The 22,016-nt window shown below is 43.0% G+C and overlaps 1 protein-coding gene across 4 annotated transcripts in view; it reads right to left on the bottom strand.

Annotated features, from left to right (window-relative positions):
• The window catches only part of LOC137376933 (oxysterols receptor LXR-alpha-like), a 123,119-nt gene that overhangs the window by 31,821 nt on the left and 69,282 nt on the right, over positions 1–22,016 (bottom strand). For all 4 annotated transcript variants that reach the window (XM_068045890.1, XM_068045894.1, XM_068045893.1 and 1 more), the window contains one exon: positions 13,534–13,739. In XM_068045890.1, coding sequence (XP_067901991.1) covers positions 13,534–13,739 — 206 coding nt within the window. The remainder of the gene's footprint in view (positions 1–13,533; positions 13,740–22,016) is intronic.

Raw genomic sequence — 22,016 nt, 5'->3', positions numbered from 1 at the left:
CATAGTCAAAGAGACTAGTCATCGAGAGATACAGCACCGGGTCTGTGCCGACCAACAACCACCCATTTATACTAATCCTACATTAATCCCATATTCTTACCACATCCCCACCTTCCCTCAATTCTCCTACCACCTACCTATACTAGGGGCAATTTACAATGGCCAATTTACCTATCAACCTGCAAGTCTTTGGCTGTGGGAGGAAACCAGAGCACCTGGCACAAACCCACGCAGTCACAGGGAGAACTTGCAAACTCTGCACAGGCAGTACCCAGAACTGAACCCAGGCTGCTGGAGCTGTGAGGCTGCGGTGCTAACCACTGCGCTACTATGCCGCCCATCCCAGGGACCAATCTAGTGAACCTTCACTATATTGTCTCTAAGGCAAGTACACCCTTCCTTAAATATGAAGACCAAAACTGTGCACAGTACACCAGGTGTGGTCTCACCAAAGCCTTATAAGATTGTAGCAAGACCTCTTTGTTCTTATATTCTGATCCCCTTGCAATAAAGGCCAACATGCTATTTGCCTTCCTAATGTCTTGCTGTACCTTTTCTTTATTATTCTTTCATGGGATGTGGGCATCATAGGCAAGGCCCACTCCTAATTACCCTTGACTACTGGGTGGCTTGCTGGGCCATTTCAGAGTCAACCACATTGCTGTGGGTCTGGAGTCACATGTAGGCCAGACCAGGTAAAGACAGCAGATTTACTTCCCTGAAGGACATTAGCAAACCAGGTAGATTTTTACACTCGATGATAGTTTCATGGCAGTATTACTGGGACTAGTTTTCAATTCCAGATTTGCATTAACTAATTGAATTTGGTAATTTATTTAATTTAAATTCCACCAGCAAACGTGGTGGAATTTGAACCCATGTACCTGGTGCATTAGCTTGAGCCTCTGGTTTACTAGCTCACTGACATTACCTCTATACCACCATCTCTCCCTCTGTGCTGACTTCCTGCATTCCTTGTACAAGCACGCCAAAGTCTCTCTGAACATCAACATTTAGAAGTTGCAGGGCTTTTTAAAAAAAAATCTGCATTTCTATTATTATTGCTAAAGTGAATAACCTCACACTTTCCCACATTATACTCCATCTGCCACCTTGTTGCTCACTCGCTTAACCTCTTTTTATCTCTCTGCAGCCTCTTGGTGGCCTGCTCACAGCTTACATTTCCCCTAGCTTTCTATCATCAGCAAGCTTAGATACATTGCTCTTGGTCTCTTTGTCTAAGTCATTAATACAGATTGGATGAGCTGAGGCCCCAGCACTGATCCTTGCGACACTCCACTAGTTATAGCCTGCCAACTTGAAAATGCCCTGTTTTTCTCTACTCTCTGCTACCTGTCTGTTAACCAATCCTTCATCCATTCTAATATGATACCCCCAACTCTGTGAGCCCTTATCTTGCATATTAACCTTTGTGTGACACTTTATCGATTGTCTTTTGAGGATCTGTGAATGGTACTGAATGCTGTGCAATGATCAGCAAACATCCCCACTTCTGACCTTATGATTGAAGGAAGGTCATTGATGAAGCAGCTGAAGATGGTTGGGCCTAGGACACTACCCTGAGGAACTCCTGCAGTAATATCCTGGGACTGAGACCTCCAACAACCACAACCATCTTCCATTGTGCTAGGAATGACTCCAACCAGCGGAGGGTATTCCCCCTGAATCCCATTGACTCCAGTTTTGCTGGGGCTCCTTGATGCCATACGCAGTCAAACGCTGCCTTGACATCAAGGGCAGTCACTCCCACCTCACCTCTGGAATTCAGGTCTTTTGTCCATGTTTGGACCAAGGTTGTAATGAGGTCAGGTGCTGAGTGATCTGGTGGAACCCAACACAAACTGATCATCGGTGAGCAGGTTATTGCTGAGTAAATGCCACTTGATAGCACTGTCAATGACACCTTCAATCACTTTGCTGATGATCAAGAGTAGACAAATGGGGTGGTCATTGTTTGGATTATATTTGTCCTGCTTTTTGTGGAAAGGACATACCTGGGCAATTTTCCACATTGCAGGGTAGATGCCAGTGTTGCTGCTGTACTGGAACAGCTTGGCGAGTGGTGCGGCAAGTTCTGGAGCACAAGTGTTCAGTACCAAAGCCGGAAGGTTGTCAGAGCCCATAGCCTTTGCAGTATCTAGTGCCTTCAGCCATGTCTTGATATCATGTCGAGGGAATCCAATTGGCTGAAGTCTGGATCTGTGATGCTGTGGACTTCAGAAGGAGGCCGAAATGGATTATCCACTCGGCACTTCTGGCTGAAGATGGTTGTGAATGCTTCAGCCCTGTCTTTTGCACTAAAATAAAAGCAAAATACTGCGGATGCTGGTAATCTGAAATAAAAATAGAAAGTGCTACAAATACTCAGCAGGTCTGGCAGCATCTATGGAGAGAGAAACAGAGTTAATGTTTCAGGTCTGTGACCTTTCATCAGAACTGGGAAAGGTTAAAAATGTGATAGGATTTGAACAAGTGAAAAGGAGGACGGTGGGGGGGTGGGGTGGGGGGGGGGGGGGGTGGAGAAGAACAAAAGGGAAGGCGTGTGATAGGGCAGGAAAGATTAAATGACAAAGATGTCATGGAATATAACTATTAGCACTCCCTTTGCCTTTGTTCTGTGACATCTTTGTTATTTAATCTCTCCTGCACTCTGCCCTATCACGCACCTTCCCTTGTGTTCTTCTGCCCCCCGCCCCTCTCCCCTTCACTTACTTTGCCAGTTCTGACATATTTACCAGTGTTCGACATTTAGGAAGGACAGGCAAAAAGGAAAAGGAGGTGGTGTTGCGCTGATAATAAGGGAGGGGATCAGTACATTAGTAAGGGAGGATCTCAGATCGATAGAAGAAAATGTGGAATCTGTTTGGGTGGAGCTAAGATACAGCAAGGGGCAGCAAACATTGGCAGGAGTTGTTTACAGGCCACCAAACAGTAGTGGTAGTGTGGGGCATGGCATTCAACAAGGAGATTAGAGAAGCATGTAGCATGGGTGTTACAGTAATCATGGGTGACCTCCATCTGCATATAGACTGGGTAAACCTAAAGAGCACTAATGCTGTGGAGTACAAGTTTCTGGAGTGTGTTAGGGATGGTTTTCTAGAGCAGGCTGTTGAGGAACCGACCAGAGAACTGGTTATTTTAGATCTAGTATTATATAACGAGAAAGGACTAATTAATAATCTTCTTGTAAAAGAAGCTTTAGGGATGAGTGACCATAATATGATAGAATTTTACATTATGTTTGAAAGTGAGGTAGTTCAATCAGAAGCCAGGGTGTTAAATTTGAACAAAGAAAATTATGAAGATAAGAGGGGCAAATTGACTGAGGTGAATTGGGAAAATACATTAAAAGGTATGACAGTACATAGGCAATGGATAGTCCTTAAATGAATATTACATAGTTTACAGCAACTATACATTCCTTTAAGGCACAAAAACCCAAAAAGAAAAGGCAGTCAACCATGGATAACAAAGGAAGTTAAGGGTTGTATAAGATTTTTAAAAAAGGCATATAAAGTTGCCAGAAATAGTAGTAAACTTGAGGATTGGGAGGATTTTACAATATAGCAAAGGAGAACAAAGAAACTGATAGAGAAAGGGAGAACAGAATATGAATGTAAGCTAGTAATAAACATAAAAACAGATTGTAAAAGCTTCTATAGGTACAAAAAAAGGAAACGTTTGGCTAAGGCAAATGTGCTCCAACACGGGCAGAGTCAGGAGAATTTATAATGGGGAATAGAGAAATGGCAGAGAAGCTAAATGATTACTTTATGTCTGTCTTCACTGAGGAAGATACAAGAAATCTCCCAGAATGAGAGATCCAAGGGATTAGGGGGTATGAGGAATTGAAGGAAATTAGTATTAGTAAGAAAGTTGTATTGGAGAAATTAATGGGGCTGAAGGTTGATAAGTCCCCGGGATCTGATATTCTACATTCAAGAGTGTCGAAAGAGGTAGCTATGGAGATAGTGGATGCATTGATGATCATCTTCCAAAATTCTATAGATTCTGGAATGGTTCCTGCAGATTGGAAGGTAGCAAATGTCACCCCACTATTTACGAAAGGAGGGAGAGAAACATAGGGATTTACAGACCTGTTAGCCTTACATCAGTCACTGGGAAAATGCTAGAATCTATTTTAAAGGATGTGATAAATGAACACTTGGATAATAACGATCCTATTGGGCATAGTGCTGTTTGTAGTGTACATTAATGATTTAGACGTGAACATAGGAGGTATGATCAGTAAGTTCGCAGATGACACGAAAATTGGTGGTGTTGTAAATAGTGAGGAGGAAAGCCTTAGATTACGGGACGATATAGATGGGCTGGTAAGATGGGCAGAGCAGATGCAAATGGAATTTAATCCTGAGAAGTGTGAGGTGATGCATTTTGGGAGGACAAACAAGGCAAAGGAATATACAATGGATGGTAGGACCTTAGGAAGTACGGAGGGTCAGAGGGACTGATAGATCACTGAAGGCAGCAGCACAGGTAGATAAGGTGGTTAGGAAGGCATATGGGATACTTGCCTTTATTAGCCAAGACAGAGAATATAAGAGCAGGGAGGTTATGATGGAGCTGTATAAAACGCTAGTTAGGCCACAGCTGGAGTACTGTGTACAGTTCTGGTCACCACACTATAGGAAGGATGTGATTACACTAGAGAGGGTGCAGAGGAGATTCACCAGGATGTTGCCTGGGCTGGAGCATTTCAGCTATGAAGAGAGACTGGATAGGCTAGGGTTGTTTTCCTTAGACCAGAGAAGGCTGCAGGGGGGACCTGATTGAGGTATACAAAATTATGAGGGGCGTTGATAGGTTAGATGGAAAGAAACTTTTTCCCTTAGCGGAGGGGTCAATAACCAGGGGGCATAGATTTAAGTTGAGGGGCAGGAGGTTTAGAGGGGATTTGAAGAAAAAAAATTTCACTCAGAGGGTGGTTGGAATCTGGAACGCACTGCCTGAAGATGTGGTAGAGGCAGAAACCCTCACAACATTTAAGAAGTATTTAGATGACCACTTGAAACGCCATAGCATACAAGGCTACAGGCCAAGTGCTGGAAAATGGGATTAGAATAGTTATGTTCTTGATGGCCGGCACAGACACAATGGGTCGAAGGGCCTGTTTCTGTGCCGTATAACTCTATGACTCTATAGTCAACATGGATTTATGAGTGGGAAATCATGTTTGATGAACCTGTTGGAGTTTCTTGAGGCTGTTACTAACAGAATTGATAAAGAAGACTTCGGTGGACATGTTATACTTGGATTTTCAGAAGGCTTTTGATAAAGTCCCCCACAGGAGGTTAGTTAGAAAATTTAAAGCACATGGGATAGGAGGTAATATACTGGCATGGATTAAGGACTGGTTAACAGGCATAAAGCAGAGAGTAGGAATAAATGGGTCATTCTCACGTTGGCAGGCTGTGACTAGTGGGGTACCGCAGGGATCAGTGCTTGGGCCCCAGCTGTTCACAATATATATCAATGTGGAGACCAAATGTAATATTTCCAAGTTCGTGGATGACTGAAAACTAGGTGGGAATGTGTGTTGTGAGGAAGATGCAAAGTGGCTTCAAGTGGATTTGGACAGACTTAGTGATTAGCAAGAACGTGGCAGATGGAATATAATGTGGAAAAATGTGAGGCTATCCACTTTGGTAGGAGGAACAAATGTGCAGAGTATTTCTTAAATGGTAAGAGATTAGGAAGTGTAGATGTACAAAGCGACCTGGGTGTTCTTGTCAATAAGTCTCTGAAAGCTAACATGCAGTTGCAGGAAGCAATTAGGAAGGCTAATGGTATGTTAGCCTTTATCACAAGAGGATTTGAGTACAGGAGCAGTGAAGTCTTGCTTCAATTGTATAGAACCTTGTTTAGACCGCACTTACTGTGTGCAGTTTTGGTCCCCTTACATTGGGAAGGATATTATTGCCATAGAGCGAGTGCAACGAAAGTTCATCAAACTTGTTCTCAGGATGGCTGGACTGTCCTATGAAGAGAGATTGGAGAAACTGGGCCTGTATTCTCTAGAGTTTTGAAGAATGAAAGGTGATCTCATTGAAACCTACAAAATACTTAAAGGGAGATAGACAGGGTAGATGCAGCGAAGATGTTTCCCCTGGTTGGGGAGTCTAGAACCAGGGGACACAATTTCAAAATAAGGGGGAAACCACTTAAGACAGAAATGAGGAGACATTTTTTTACTCAGAGGGTTGTGAATGTTTGGAATTCTCTACCCCAGAGGACTGTGGAAGCTCAGTCATTGAGTATGTTTAAAGCAGAGATTGACAGATTTCTAAATACCAATGACATAAAGGGATATGAGGAAAGTCTGGGAAAAAGGCATTGAAATGGATGATCAACTATGATTGTGTTGAATGGCAGAGCAGGCTCGATGGGCTGAATGGCCTACTCCTGCTCCTGTGTTCTTATGGTGAAAGGTCACAGACCTGAAACATTAACTCTGCTTCTCTCTCCACAGATGCTGCCTGAGCTGCTGAGTATTACCAGAACTTTCCGTCTTTATTTGTCTTTTGCACTGATGTGCTGGGTTCCTCCATCATTGAGGATGGGGATAGTTGTGGAGCCTCCTCCTCCACTTAGTTGTTTAATGGTCCACCACGATTCATGACTGATTTAGATTTTTTTAGATTTAGATTTAGAGATACAGCACTGAAACAGGCCCTTCGGCCCACCGAGTCTGTGTCGACCATTAACCACCCATTTATACTAATCCGACACTAATTCCATATTCCTACCACATCCTCACCTGTCCCTATATTTCCCTACCACCTACCTATACTAGGGGCAATTTATAATGGCCAACTTACCTACCAACCTGCAAGTCTTTTGGCTTGTGGGAGGAAACCGGAGCACCCGGAGGAAACCCATGCAGACACAGGGAGAACTTGCAAACTCCACACAGGCAGTACCCAGAATTGAACCCGGGTCGCTGGAGCTGTGAGGCTGCGGTGCTAACCACTGCACCACTGTGCCGCCCTTTTTGATGGAGAAACGTCTGTGCCAAAAATTTCTCTGATTCCATACCTAAACTGTTTCTCGTGGCAGATGAGTTAGTAATCAGAACGCAGATTTAAGGTGATTGGTAAAAGAACGGTGGGGGGGAGTGGGGTGTAAATGGGGCAAATTATTGTACACAGTGAGTGATGATGATCTGAGATGCACGGTCTGAACGGGAGGTGGAAGCACATTCTATAGTAACATGCAAAAGGCAATTGCATAAATTGTTGAAGGGGACAATGCATAGGCTATGGAGAAAGACCAGGGTATTGGGATTAATTGGACAACTCTACCAAAGGGCTAGCACAGGCAAGATGGGACAGATGGCTTCCTTCTATGCTATTTCATTCTAAGGTTAGATTCAGTCCTGCCACATCACAATGATCCGATTCCTTTTCACTAGCTGAGGCTGTGGAACGCAATAGAGTGAGAGACTGTCTGGAGCTGGAATTCCTCACTTCACCTCACAAATAAATTCAAACACTGCTTCAAGATCCACTCAAAATCAAATACTGATGTCGGGAAAGATCCAGGCAACTGAACCGTGCAGATTGGCAGCATTCCTTACAGGCAAATCCATCCTTAGTATGACCCATAGTGATCCTGGATGTGGCAGGACTGCAGAGCTTTGATCTGTTCCGGTGCTTGTGGGATCGCTTTGCTCTGTCTATAGCATTCTGCTTCTGCTGTTCAGCATGCAGGTAGTAGCTTCACAAGGTTGGCACCTCATTTATAGGTGCTGCTCCTAGCACGCTCTCTTCCACTCCTCTCTGAACCAGGATTGATCCCCTGGTCTGATGGTAATGGTAGAGTGAAAGATATGCCAGACCATGAAATTTCAGATTGTGGTTGAATATAATTCTGCTCCTGTTGTTGGCCCACAGCGCCTCATGGATGTCCAGCTTTGAGTAGTTAGATCTGTTCTGAGTTTATCCCATTTAGCACAGTGATTGTACCACACAACACGATGGATAGTGTCCTCTCTTGAAGACAGGACTTTGTCTCCATGATGGCTGTGCAGTGGTCACTCCTACCAATACTGTCATGGACAGATGCATTTGCAACAGATAGATTGGTGAGGATGAGGTCAAGTAAGTTTTTCCCTCTTGTTGGTTCTCTCATTATCTGCCACAGACCCAGTCTGGCAGATATGTCCTTCAGGACTGGGCCAGTTCGGTCATTAGCGTTGCTACTGAGCCATGTTGGTGACGGACATTGAGGTGCTCCACTCAGAGTACATTCTGACTCAGGTTCTGGTTTTGATGCAACATGCATCTTTGTAATTGGATGGATTAAGTCAGGTGTAAGTCAACGATTGGGTTAAATCAGTCTGCATAGGCTTTGCTATGTAAAAGAAGTATAAGAAGGGATTTCCCCAAGCACTGAGATTGTAGAGGCATTTGGCCAGTGGCTTGGGACTAGCCAGCAGTCACAGCCAAGGCAGGGACAGGCTGTCAGGGGTATCCTATACGTGTCACACTGACCAGACCAAGGCAGCTGGCACATGGGCCAGTGCAGGTGGACTCGTGGTAATCACGGCTTCTACCCAGGGCATAACGTGTAATATAACTCATGATTGCACCTGATAAATGACTGCTCAGATACCGTAATATATCAAGTCCAGCTTATACTAAATACAATATATAATCACTGTCTGCAATAAGAGACAAGTCGAATCATTTGTACTTGGGAGTGAAACGGTTAATTGGCCAGAATCCAAAACTCCAATAGGCGAGGAGCGGTAAGTTTTTTTTTGTTGGTGGCTTCCAGTGGTCCCTTTGAAGGCCGCCAGTTAGGCCACATGTAGCTCTGGCAATCCTGAGCAGAACTGGGTCAACATCGACTTGTTTGATACTCAGTCCCTCTTGTAATGCAGGCAAACAGGGCAGGGGATTTACATACATCAATGTCCCACATACTGACCAAATAATCTCTTTTCAGTGATATTGGTTGAGGGATGAATATTGGCCAGGCCACCACAGAGAACATCCCTCCTCTTCTTCCAACAGTAGCTGTGGGACGTATAACATCCACATGAAAAAGCAGAATGTCACTTTAACATCTCATCCAAAAGGCAACACCTCTGATAGTGCAGCACTCTCTCAGTATTGATCCTCTGACAGTGCAGCACTCTCTCAGTATTGACCCTCTGACAGTGCAGCACTCTCTCAGTATTGACCCTCTGACAGTGCAGCACTCTCTCAGTATTGACCCTCTGACAGTGCAGCACTCTCTCAGTATTGACCCTCTGACAGTGCAGCACTCCTTCAGTATTGACCCTCTGACAGTGCAGCACTCCCTCAGTACTGACCCTCAGACAGTGCAGCACTCCCTCAGTACTGTCCCTCTGACAGTGCAGCACTCCCTCAGTACTGACCCTCCGACAGTGCAGCACTCCCTAAGCACTCCCTCAGTACTGACCCTCCGACAATGCAGCACTCTCTCAGTACTGACCCTCTGGCAGTGCTTCCTCAGTACTGACCCTCTGACAGTGCAGCACTCCCTCAGTACTGACTCTCCGACAGTGCACCATTCCCTCAGTACTGATCCTCTGACAGTGCAGCACTCTTTCAGTACTGACCCTCCAACAGTGCAGTATTCCCTCAGTGCTGCCCCTCCGCTAGTGCAGCACTCCCTCAGTACTGACCCTCTGACAGTGCACCACTCTCTCAGTACTGACCCTCTGACAGTGCACCACTCCCTCAGTACTGACCCTCTGACAGTGCAGTACTCCCTCAGTGCTGATCCTCCGACAGTGCAGCACTCCCTCAGTACTGACCCTCTGACAGTGCACCACTCCCTCAGTACTGACCCTCTGACAGTGCACCACTCCCTCAGTACTGACCCTCTGACAGTGCAGCACTCCATCAGTACTTACCCTCTGACAGTGCACCACTCCCTCAGTACTGACCCTCTGACAGTACGGCAGTCCCCCAGTACTGACTCTCTGACAGTGTGGCACTCCCTCAGTACTGCACTGGAGTGTCAGCCTGAATTATATGTTTAATTCTCTGGAGTGGGGCTTGAACCCATGACCTTCTGATTCACAGTTGGAAATATTACACACTGAGGCAAGATTAACACTGCCCAATGAAGTATGTTGAGTGAATTTTGGTGAATGTGTATCTCCACTTGGCTGTGACCAAGTGATCTTTTCTGCTTGCATGCCTTTGCTGGGTTCAGTTCAGTGGTTAGTGTGAATTGTGTATTAATTGTGTTTAATGCAGGTGGTGGCATTCACTTGTGCTCCTATAAATAGACACACTGAAACTGCGCACATTGGGATAGGAGATGATTGCTTGTAATTTGTAAATGTGTAAAGAAATGCTTATAAAAGTGTGTAAAGATTGGAATGAGAACACAAACTTCTGGAAATACTAAGCAGGTCAGGCAACATCTGTGGAGAGAGAAACAAAGTTAACGTTTCAGGCCTGTGACCTTTCGTCAGAACTGGCAAAGTTTAGAAATGTAACAGTCTTTGAGCAAGTGAAAGGGGGGAGGGGGAAAGAAGAACAAAAGGAAAGGTCTGTGATGGGATTGAGGGCAGGAGAGATAAAATGACAGAGATGTCATGAAGCAAAAGGGAAATGGAGTACTAAATCCAGAGAGAGCCCTAATGGCAGAATAATGATCGAAAGCAAAGACATGAAAAACAAGTTTAAGGCTAGCACATGGTTAAAAAACTAAAAATAATATATAAAAATTAATAAATAAATAAAAAATAATGGGGCTCATGGTCTGAAATTAATGAACTCAATAGTAAGTGCAGAAGGCTGTGTAAAGATTGGCTCCAGTTCTATCCTTCATCATTTCACCACCACCTTCTCAAGGGCAATTAGGCATGGGCAATAAATGCTGGCATAGCCAGTGATGCCCACATCCCATGAATGAATAAAAGAAAATCTGGCTTTCTGGAATATAATATGGTAGCAAGAGGATATTTGCCTAAAGATGAAGACTGAAAGCTAAGAAAAAACAGACAGAAAACTATTATCCTAGTAGCCATTGTGGAAAATGGCAGAAAGAAAGTGTAAATTGTTGGGGTATGATTACCCTCTGATGTTGGTGGAGTCTGAACCATATGACTGATGGAGGAATGTACTTCAAATATTCATGTCTTTTGTGATGAGGGTCCTGATGAACAGAATACACTAGATCAAGGGCTAGATAGTGGTAATGTGAGTGATCATGATGCACAGGACAAAGCTATTGCATCCTCAGTCCAATTGTCCAGAGTGGGTACTCAGGTGACACATATTCCAGTGGGGTCAAATGCAACAATTGTGGGATGTGTAAGAAAAGCTACTGGCAAGTTTAAATATTGGCTGAATGTTCAGGATGTTGGCCAAGAAGCGAGGCCCATGGACTGGCCGAGTGGGTGAAAGATTGGAGAGTAAGAAAGCACAGTGTATGGTCCGATACTGGATCTGGTAGTGACTCTTGCTCTTTCTCCGGTTATGTGATCATTTTCTGATGCCTCCGATAGTGTGAGAGGGAGATCTCACGGTAGTAGAGCCGACAGAAATGAAAGTGCAAGCAGAGGCCGTAGCTTGAATCGATTACACAATGAAATAAAGGCCATTGAACAGTCAGGTAATTAAACTAGATGCAGAGGTTCTCATGAACATGATGTTTTGGTGGTTGCCAATAGACTTGAAGATAAACTAATAAAGGAATTAGGTAGTTGAAGAGAGTTTGGAGTCTATTCTGAGGTACCAGATAAGGGGGAGCCAGCCTTGTCACATAGATGGATTTGTACTGAAAAAAACCCTTGCAAACAGAACTTATAAGGCCAAAGTGAGGCTAGTTGTGAGGGGTTTTGAAGAGTTACTGGGTGATACGGATGTAAGTGTGAACTCTCCCACAGCTGGAAAAGTAATCTTGAAAATCTTTTTTTGCTCTTTGGCCGCATAATCGTGAGTAGATCAAGCAATGTAAAAGCCAGATTTCTGCAGGCCAACACAAGTGTTTCTGAAACCATCCAAAGAGGTAGCAGATGAAGAAGGAAAACTATGGAAACGAAACAAATGTGTCTATGACCTGAATGATGCTTCCAGGGTCTGGTACTTTTCAGTGAGATCTGTTTTGCCAAAATTAGGTTGTGTTCAACTAAAAGCAGATTCCTCAAAGTTTTATTTGTATTATAAAGGAAAATTGTCAGCTACATTTCTCAGATGGTGGCACAGTGGTAATGTTGTTGGACTAGTAATCTAGGTAAATGCGCTGGGAATATGGGTTCAAATCCCAACGTGGCAGCTGGTGAAATTTAATTAATTAATTTTTAAAAATCTGGAATTTAAAGCTAGTCTCAGTAATGGTCATTGTTGTAAAAACCCATCTGGTTCACTAATGTCCTTTAGGGAAGGAAATCTGCTGTCCTGGTCTGGCCTACATGTGACTCCAGACCCTCAGCAATGTGGTTGACTCTTACATGCCCTCTGAAATGGCCTAACAAGCCACTCCGTTGTTAAGCGCAATTATGGATGGGTAACAAATGCTGGCCTGCTAGTGACTCCTATATCCCATGAAAGAATAAAAAAAATATGTTGATGATTTCTTATGGAGTGGCATTGTGCAATTTGAAAAAATGTTATTAAGATTAGGATAGAATTTAAAACTAGGAGTCAAGCTTGTGAAGCTTTGAAACATATTGGTTTAGATATTAAGCGGAATAGCTCTGGAATAGCTTTACATCAACAATCCTATCTAAAGAGTATTACTCCCATCCCAGTTAATCATACTAGGATCTCACAAAAAAGATGACCTGGATCTAAAGAAGGATTAGAAAAGAAAGAGAATTGCGAAGCTTGATTGGTCAGTTGAACTGGTAGTGCACTCAGACTAGACCAGGTGCTAGTTGGAGTTAAGTACTACGATAAACACCCTAAAGCAGAGAATGTTTTAAGGGCAGATGAAGCATTTTTTAAAAATTACATCTGGAGAAATGCATACTTAAGTTCCCATCCTTAGTGACTCTCAGAATATGAAACTAGTCATTTCTAGTGATGCTTGACATGCTAATCTTCCTGATGAGCATTCGATTACAGCTGGTTTCATAATATTTCTTGTGGCCAAAACTTGGGAGCTGTTGTCCCTAAGCTTGGGAAGCGAAAATAAAAAGGGTTGCTAAAGTACTTTGGCTGCTGAAACACTGGCTGTTATGGAGACAGTGGACATGGGATTCGACTTGTCAGATATTTTATGTACAATGGACATGCTTGAGATAGTATACTCATTGAATGTTATGTAGATAATGTACACTCTATGAAAAGTGTGAGTGGTGGGCATAAACTGGGGATTCACTTGTGCTTCTATTAATACACAGACTGAAACTGTGGTTGTTGGGTTAGGAGTTGCTTGCTTGTAGTTTAACTCTGTAAAACAATGCTGCTAAAAGTGAGTTAAAAAAAAAACTCGGCACCTGTTCAATTCTTCACTATCTAGCTTTCTGGACGATAACTGTCAGCCCCATCAAACACTTACCGTCACTTTCAATCGGTCACTGAACGAACGCTTGTTACACTGTTGCTGAGCAGCAACCAGTTTTCTGATCATCTCAACCTGTGCCACATTGAGTCTTGGAATTTCCCAGCGAGACAGGGGGCTTGGGGTCACCCTCACTGTCTTTGTCACCTCTTCCTCCAGCTTCTTCATCTTCTTTAGTCGAATCTGTTCCTCTGAGAGGACACCTGTAAACATACCTTAATCTCAGTGCAGAGTCACATAGCACTGTACACATAGTCACTCATTAATCTCAGCACAGATTCATATGGCACTGTAGAGCAGAGTCAGATGGAGATATCTGTGCACTGAGTGGTGTCTCTCACTCACTCTCTCTCAGGGTGATATCAGTACACTGACTAGTGTCTCTCAGTCCCTCTCTCTCAGGGTGATATCTGTACACTGACTGGTCTCTCTCAGTCCCTCTCTCTCAGGGTGATATCAGTACACTGATTAGTGCCTCTCAGCCCCTCTCTCTCAGTGTGATATCAGTACACTGACTAGTGTCTCTCAGTCCCTCTCTCTCAGAGAGATATCTGCACACTGATTAACGCCTCTCAGTCCCTCTCTCTCAGGGTGATATCAGTACACTGACTAGTGTCTCTCAGTCCCTCTCTCTCAGGGTGATATCAGTACACTGACTAGTGTCTCTCAGTCCCTCTCTCTCAGGGAGATATCTGTACACTGATTAACGCCTCTCAGTCCCTCTCTCTCAGGGAGATATCTGTACACTGACTGTTCTCTCTCAGTCACTCTCTCTCAGGGAGATATCTGTACACTGACTGGTCTCTCTCAGTCACTCTCTCTCAGGGAGATATCTGTACACTGACTGGTCTCTCTCAGTCACTCTCTCTCAGAGAGATATCTGTACACTGATTAACGCCTCTCAGTCCCTCTCTCTCAGGGTGATATCAGTACACTGACTAGTGTCTCTCAGTCCCTCTCTCTCAGGGAGATATCTGTACACTGACTGTTCTCTCTCAGTCACTCTCTCTCAGGGAGATATCTGTGCATTGACTGGTGTCTCTCAGTCCCTCTCAGGGAGATATCTGTACACTGACTGGTGTCTCTCAGTCCCTCTCAGGGTGATATCTGTACACTGACTGGTCTCTCTCAGTTTCTCTCTGTGTGGAATATCTGTACACTGATGTGTCTCACCCTCTCCCTTATTCAGGGTGATATTTGTACATGTGTGAACATAAGAAGTAGGAGTAGATCATTTGGCCCCTCGAGCCATTCAACATCATGGCTTATCCTTGGCGTCAAATCCACCTTCTTAGATGAAGGGATCGAAGGTATGGTTGCTACATTTGCTGAGGACACATAGATAGGTAGGAAAGTAAATTGTGAAGAGGACATAAGGAGGCTACAAAGGGATATGGATAGGTTAAGTGAGTGGGCAAAGACCTGGCAAATAGACTATAATGTGGGAAAGTGGGAAATTGTCCACTTTGGCACCAAGAATAAAAAAAGAAGCATATTATCTAAATGATGAGAGATTGCAGAGCTTTGAGATGCAGAGGGATCTGGGTGTCCTTGTGCAATTATGGCAAAAGGTTAGTATGCAGGTACAGCACGTAATTAGGAAAGCTAATAGAATGTTATCGTTTATCACGAGTGGTATTGAATACAAAAGTAGGGAGGTTATGCTTCAGCTATACAGGGTATTGGAGAGACCACATCTGGATAACCGTGTACAGTACTGGTCTCCTTATTTAAGGAAGGATGTAAATGAGTTGGAGGCAGTACAGAGAAGGTTTACTAGACTAATACCTGGAATGGATGGGCTGTCTTACGAGGAAAGATTGGACAGGCTGGGCTTGTATCCGCTGGAATTTAGAAGAGTGGTGAATTGATTGAAACATATAAGATCCTGAGGGGTCTTGACAGGGTGGATGTGGAAAGGATGTTTCCCCTTGCAGGAGAATCTAGAACTAGGGGTCACTGTTTAAAAATAAGGGGTCGCCCATTTAAGACAGAGATGAGGAGAAATTTTTTTCTCTCAGAGGGTCATGAGTCTTTGGAATTCTCTTCCTCAAAAGGCAGTGGAAGCAGAGTCTTTCAATATTTTTAAGGCAGAGGTAGATAGATTCTTGATAAGCAAGGGTGTGGAAGGTTATCGGGGGTAGGTGGAAATGTGGAGTAATCAGTTCAGCCATGAACTTATTGAATGGCGGAGCAGGCTCGAAGGGCCGAGTGGCCTACTCCTGCTCCTAATTCATATGTTCGTATGAAACTCTCTAATCTTATTGACCCTATACCAATTTGCTCTTGGCTCAGGTAGTAAATATGTTAGTATGTTCCTACACTGTCCCCATATCCCTCACGTCCCAATCTCTATCTTGAATCCACTCAACAATGGAGCATCCACAGTTCTTTGGAGTAGAGAATTCCAAAAATTCATCACCCTCTGAAGAAATTTCTCCTTCTCACAGTCCTTAGATGGCTAACCCTTTATTCTGAGACTGTGACCCACATGTTCTAGATTCCCCAGCCAGGGAAAACATTTTCTCAGCATCGGCCCTGTCACCTCTCATTCTTAACTGCAGATTTTTAGTTTTAGAGATACAGCACTGAAACAGGCCCTTCAGCCCACTGAGTCTGTGCCGACCATCAACCACCCATTTATACTAATCCTACACTAATCCCATATTCCTACCAAACATCCCCACCTGTCCCTATATTTCCCTACCACCTACCTCTACTAGTGACAATTTATAATGGCCAATTTACCTACCAACCTGCAAGTCTTTTGGCTTGTGGGAGGAAACCGGAGCACCCGGAGAAAACCCACGCAGACACAGGGAGAACTTGCAAACTCCACACAGGCAGTACCTGGAATTGAACCCGGGTCACTGGAGCTGTGAGGCTGCGGTGCTAACCACTGCGCCACTGTGCCGCCCACTATATGGGCCTAGTCTACTCAAACTCCTCACAGGCTTTAGGAAGAATGTGAGGATCCTTGAGAGGGTACAGAGGAGATTTACCAGAATGACTCCAGGGATTGAGGATGTTAGTTACAAGGTTAGGTTGGAAAAGCTGGGTTTGTTCTCCTTAGAACAAAGGAGATTGAGGGGAGATTTAAAAGAAGTGTACAAGATTACGGCAAGCTTAGATAAGTCAGATAAGGAAAAACTGTTCCCATTAACTAATGGCATAAGGACTAAGGGACACAGATTGAAGGATTTGGGCAGGAGCTGCAGGGGGATATGAGGAAGCACCTTTTTACACAGCAGGTGGTAATGACGCTGCCCACAAGCGGGGTGGAAGTGGAGACAATCAATGACTTCTAGAGGAAATTGTATGGCCACTTGAAGGAAATAAACTTGTAAGGCTAAGAGGATCGAGTGGGGGAGTGGGACTGCCTGGGTAGCTCTGTGAAGAGCCAGCATGGACTCACTGGGCTGAATGACCTCCTTCTGTGCCATATATGACAATCCCCTCCCTCAGGAACCAGTCTAGTGAACCTTCATTACACTCCCTCTCGGACAAGTTTTATGAACGCTGGACTTTGTAACTTGATTATTTTTTAAAACTGTGATTTTTAAAAGTTTAAAATGGAGTCAGAAGTCAGGTGACCTCACATCAACTCTGCTTCAAGACAGGATAGTTACAAGATAGTTACCAGGACAACAAAGAAGGCAGATTAAATACTTTGAAAAGCAGAGACTGCCGGGGAATAACATCTGAAGAACAATGGGTTTCACCCTCCCAGACTTTCAGATCATAAACAAGGAGTCAGTAATTCTGAGAATGCAACTGAGCTCCCAACACCTGGAAACAATGGAAAGCCTGGGTGGCTCTGCTGAAGCCAGACTTGTGGACTTTGCATATTGGAAAAGGACAATGGGCTATTGACTTGATTCCAGATAAATTTAACAGATTTTCTGAAGGCAAAACAGGCTGTAAGAAAAGAGGACAGTGGTAACAGTCTCAAGGGAAAGAGAGAGGGATCATCTGCTCTCAGAATACTGATACAGCCAAAGGCTGCAAAGACTTGAACCTGTTTTTAATGTTGAGGTTTGTGGAGAAATAAAAGATCAACAGGGTAACCAGGAATCACCTTAGTTATCGACATCCAGGTAGAAAGTGCTCGGAGAAGTGAGTGAAGAGGACATTGACTTTGAAAACGTTCTGGGAGATCCAACCCGATGCAACTGGGAGAAGTTTGGGACCTTTAACTGCAAAGATTTCACCATCAAAGAGCACTGTATAACATATAAGTGTGGTGTGAGGTTTTCAAGTATTTTAATAAATAAAGAAAATACCTTTCTTTGTCATTGGGTAGCAGCTACTTACAAAGTATTACTTAGTTAATGGGGATTTCTTTCAGTTTAGTTATAATAAATGTTTATTTGAAATTTTGTGGTGTAACTCTTTAAAAGTAAAGGCAGTCAACCGCAGATAACAAATGAAGTTAAGGATTGTAAAGAGAAGGCCTATAAAGTTGCCAGAAATAGTAGTAAACCTGAGGATTGGGAGGATTTTAGAATACAGTAAAGGAAGACAAAGAAACTGATAAAGAAAGGGAGAATAGAATATCAATGTAAGCTAGCAAAAAATATAAAAACGCACTGTAAAAGCTTCTATAATACGTAAAAAGGAAGCGTTTGGCTAAGACAAATGTGGGTCCATTACAGGCAGAGTGAGGAGAATTTATAATGGGGAATAGAGAAATGGCAGAGAAGCTAAATGATTACTTTGTGTCTGTCTTCACTGAGGAAGATACAAGAAATCTCCCAGAATTAGAGATCCAAGGGATTAGGGGGAATAAGGAATTGAATGAAATTAGTATTAGTAAGAAGTCCCCAGGGCCTGATATTCTACATCCCAGAGTGTTAAAAGAGGTAGCTATGGAGATAGTGGATGCATTGATGATCATCTTCCAAAATTCTATAGATTCTGGAATGGTTCCTGCAGATTGGAAGGTCACAAATGTCACCCCACTATTTAAGAAGGGAGGGAAAGAGAAAACAGGGAATTATAGACCTGTTAGCCTTACATCAGTCATTGGGAAAATGCTAGAATCTATTCTAAAAGATGTGATAAATGGACACTCGGATAATAATGATCTGATTGGGCCTAGTCAACATGGATTTATGAATGGGAAATCATGTTTGCAAACCTGTTGGAGTTATTTTGAGGATGTTACGAACAGAATTGATAAAGGGGAGTCGGTGGACGTGGTATACTTGGATTTTGAGAAGGCTTTTGATAAAATCCCCCACAGGAGGTTAGTTAGCAAAATTAAAGAACATGGGATAAGAGGTAATATACTGGCATGGATTAAGGATTGGTTAACAGGCAGAAAGCAGAGAGTAGGAATAAATGGGTCATTCTCGCGTTGGCAGGCTGTGACTAGTGGGGTACCACAGGGCCCCAGCTGTTCACAATATATATCAATGATTTGGATGTGGGGACCAAATGTATTATTTCCAAGTTTGCAGACTCAGAACTCGGTGGGAATGTGTGTTGTGAGGAAGATGCAAAGCAGCTTCAAGGGGATTTGGACAGATTTAGTGAGTGGGCAAGAACGTGGCAGATGGAATATAATGTGGAAAAATGTGAAGTTATCCACTTTGGTAGGAGAAATAGATGTGCAGAGTATTTCTTAAATGGTAAGAGATTAGGAAGTGTAGATGTTCAAAGGGACCTGGGGTCCTTGTCAATATGTCACTGAAAGCTAACATGCAGGTTCAGCAAGCAATTAAGAAGGTTAATGGTATGTTAGCCTTTATCGCAAGAGGATTTGAGTACAAGAGTAGTGAAGTCCTGCTTCAATTGTATAGAATCTTGGTTAGACTGCACTTGGAGTACTGTGTGCAGTTTTGATCCCCTTACCTTAGGAAGGATATGATTGCCATAGAGGGAGTGCAACAAAGGTTCATCAAACTTGTTCCCAGGATGGCGGGACTGTCCTATGAAGAGAGATTGGGGAAAACTGGGCCTGTATTCTCTAGAGTTTCGAAGAATGAGGGGTGATCTCATTGAAACCTACAAAATAGTTAAAGGGATAGACAGGGTAGATGCAGCGAAGATGTTTTCCCCTGGTTGGGGAGTCTAGAACCAGGGGACACATTTTCAAAATAAGGGGAAGCCACTTAGGACAGAGATGAGGAGAAATTTCTTTACTCAGAGGGTTGTGAATCTTTGGAATTCTCTACCCCAGAGGACTGTGGAAGCTCAGTCATTGAGTATGTTTAAAGCAGAGATTGACAGATTTCTAAATACAAATGGCATAAGGGGATATGGGGAAAAAAAGGCATTAAAGTGGATGATCAGCCATGATTGTATTGAATGGCGGGGTAGGCTTGATGGGCTGAATGGCCTACTCCTGCTCTTATGTACCTAACTTGGTCTGGGGAGTTCATATCTCATATTTTAATGTTAACGGTCTCACTGAGGTCGTAACACAAGTGTGTTCTTCCTTGGGTAAGGAGACCAAAATTGCACATAGTATTCCAGGTGTAGCCTCATCAATGCCCTGTATAATTGTAGTAAGACCTCTTTATACTGATACTCCAGGCCCTTTGTAACAATAGCTAGCATACCTTTTGTCTTCCTAATTGCTTGGTGTACCTGCATGTTAACTTTCTGTGATTCATATGCAGGGACACCCAGCTCCCTCTGAATGCAAAGATTTCCCAATCTCTCACCATTCAAAAATATTCTGCTTTTGTTTTAAATTTTCCTACTAAAATGGATACCTTCACACTCCGCCAGATTGTATTCCATCTTCCAAGTCCTTACCAATCACCCACCTGTCCATATCCTGCTGCAGTCTCTTTATGTCCTCCTCACCACTTACTTTGCCACCTAACTTCATATTGTCAGCAAACCTGGATACGTTACACTCAAACCCCTTATTAATATAGATTGTAAATAACTGAGGTCCAAGTAATGATCCTTGCTGTACCCGCTAGTTACAGCCTGCCAACCTGAAAATGTCCCATTTATTCCTACTCTCTGTTTTCTCTCCATTAACCAAACTTCAATCCATGCTAATATATTACCCCCAATCCCACAAAACCTAATTTTGTGCAATAACCTCTTGTGTGGCACCCTATTGAATGATTATTTTGAAAATCCAAATACACTACATCCACTGGTTCCTCTTTATCCATCTTAGAGTTTTGTCAACCATGATTTCCCTATCATAAATCTGTGGCTCTGCTTAACCATACGATTTTTTATGAGCCCTGTTACCACATCCCAAATAATAGATTCTAGCATTTTGTCTACTACTGATGTTAGGCTAACTGGCCTATAGTTCCTCATTTTCTCTCTTTCTCCTTTCTTAAATAATGAGGTTATGTTTGCTACTATTCAACCCTTAGCAACTGTTATAGAATCGAAGAAACCCTGGAAGATCAAAATCAGTGCATCCACTATCTCTGCAGCTTATCTTTTATAAAACCTTAGGATGCAGGTCATCAGGTCCAAGGGATTTGTTGCCATTTAGTCCCATTAAATTCTCCTGTACCATTTCTTTACATCTACTGATTTCTTTAAGTTCCTATTTCTCACTAGACTATTGGTTCCCCATTATTTCTGGAATTTCCTTTGTGTCTTCTAAGCTGAAGACAGATACAGAGTATCTGTTTATTGTCTCTACCATTTCCTTATTCCTCATTATAATTGGCACTTTCGGGTCCACTTTTACTTTCACTAATCTCTTCCTATTTACATACCTATAGAAAAGTTTACAACCTGTTTTATATCTCTTGCTGGTCTACTCTTATATTCTCCTTACTCTTTCCTTATCAATTTCTTAATCCTGCTTTGCTGATTCTAAAATTCCCAGGCTTACTACTCTTTCTGGCAACATTATAAGCCTCCTCCTTTAATATTATCTTCAACACCTCTTGCTAGCTACAAATTGACCACTTTTTCTGTGGGTTTTTTTGTGCTTCAAAGGAATGCATATTTGTTGTAAGTTATGTATTAATTTGTTTGTCAACTCTTTTTAATATAGTTTCCCAATCTAATTTCACCAACTTGCCCCTCAGACCTATATAGTTTGCTCGGTTTAGATTTAAGACCCTAGTTTTGGACTGAAGTAAGTCACTTTCAAACTCATGATACTAATTCTATCATATTATGGTCACTCTTCCCTAAGAGCCTCTTTATTACAAGGTTATTAGTTAGCCCTTTTTTATGGCACAATACCAGATCCAAAATAGTCTAGTTCCTAGTTGGTTCCTCGTCATACTGATCTAGAAAATTATCTTGCCGACTGAGGCACTGTGGGTTGAGGTCAGGAACAGGAAAGGAGCAGTCACCTTGATGGGAGTTTTCTATAGGCCCCCCAATAGCAGCAGGGAGGTGGAAGAGCAGATTGGGAAACAGATTTTGGAAAGGAGCAGAAGTCACAGGGTAGTAATTATGGGGGATTTCAACTTCCCAAATATTGATTGGCAACTCTTTAGATCGAATAGTTTGGATGGGGTAGTGTTTGTGCAGTA

Source organism: Heterodontus francisci, chromosome 14, assembly GCF_036365525.1.
Source record: "Heterodontus francisci isolate sHetFra1 chromosome 14, sHetFra1.hap1, whole genome shotgun sequence".
Classification (NCBI taxonomy): domain Eukaryota; kingdom Metazoa; phylum Chordata; class Chondrichthyes; order Heterodontiformes; family Heterodontidae; genus Heterodontus; species Heterodontus francisci.
The sequence above is the reverse complement of the archived record's forward strand: the minus strand, read 5'-3'. Positions and strand labels throughout refer to the sequence as shown.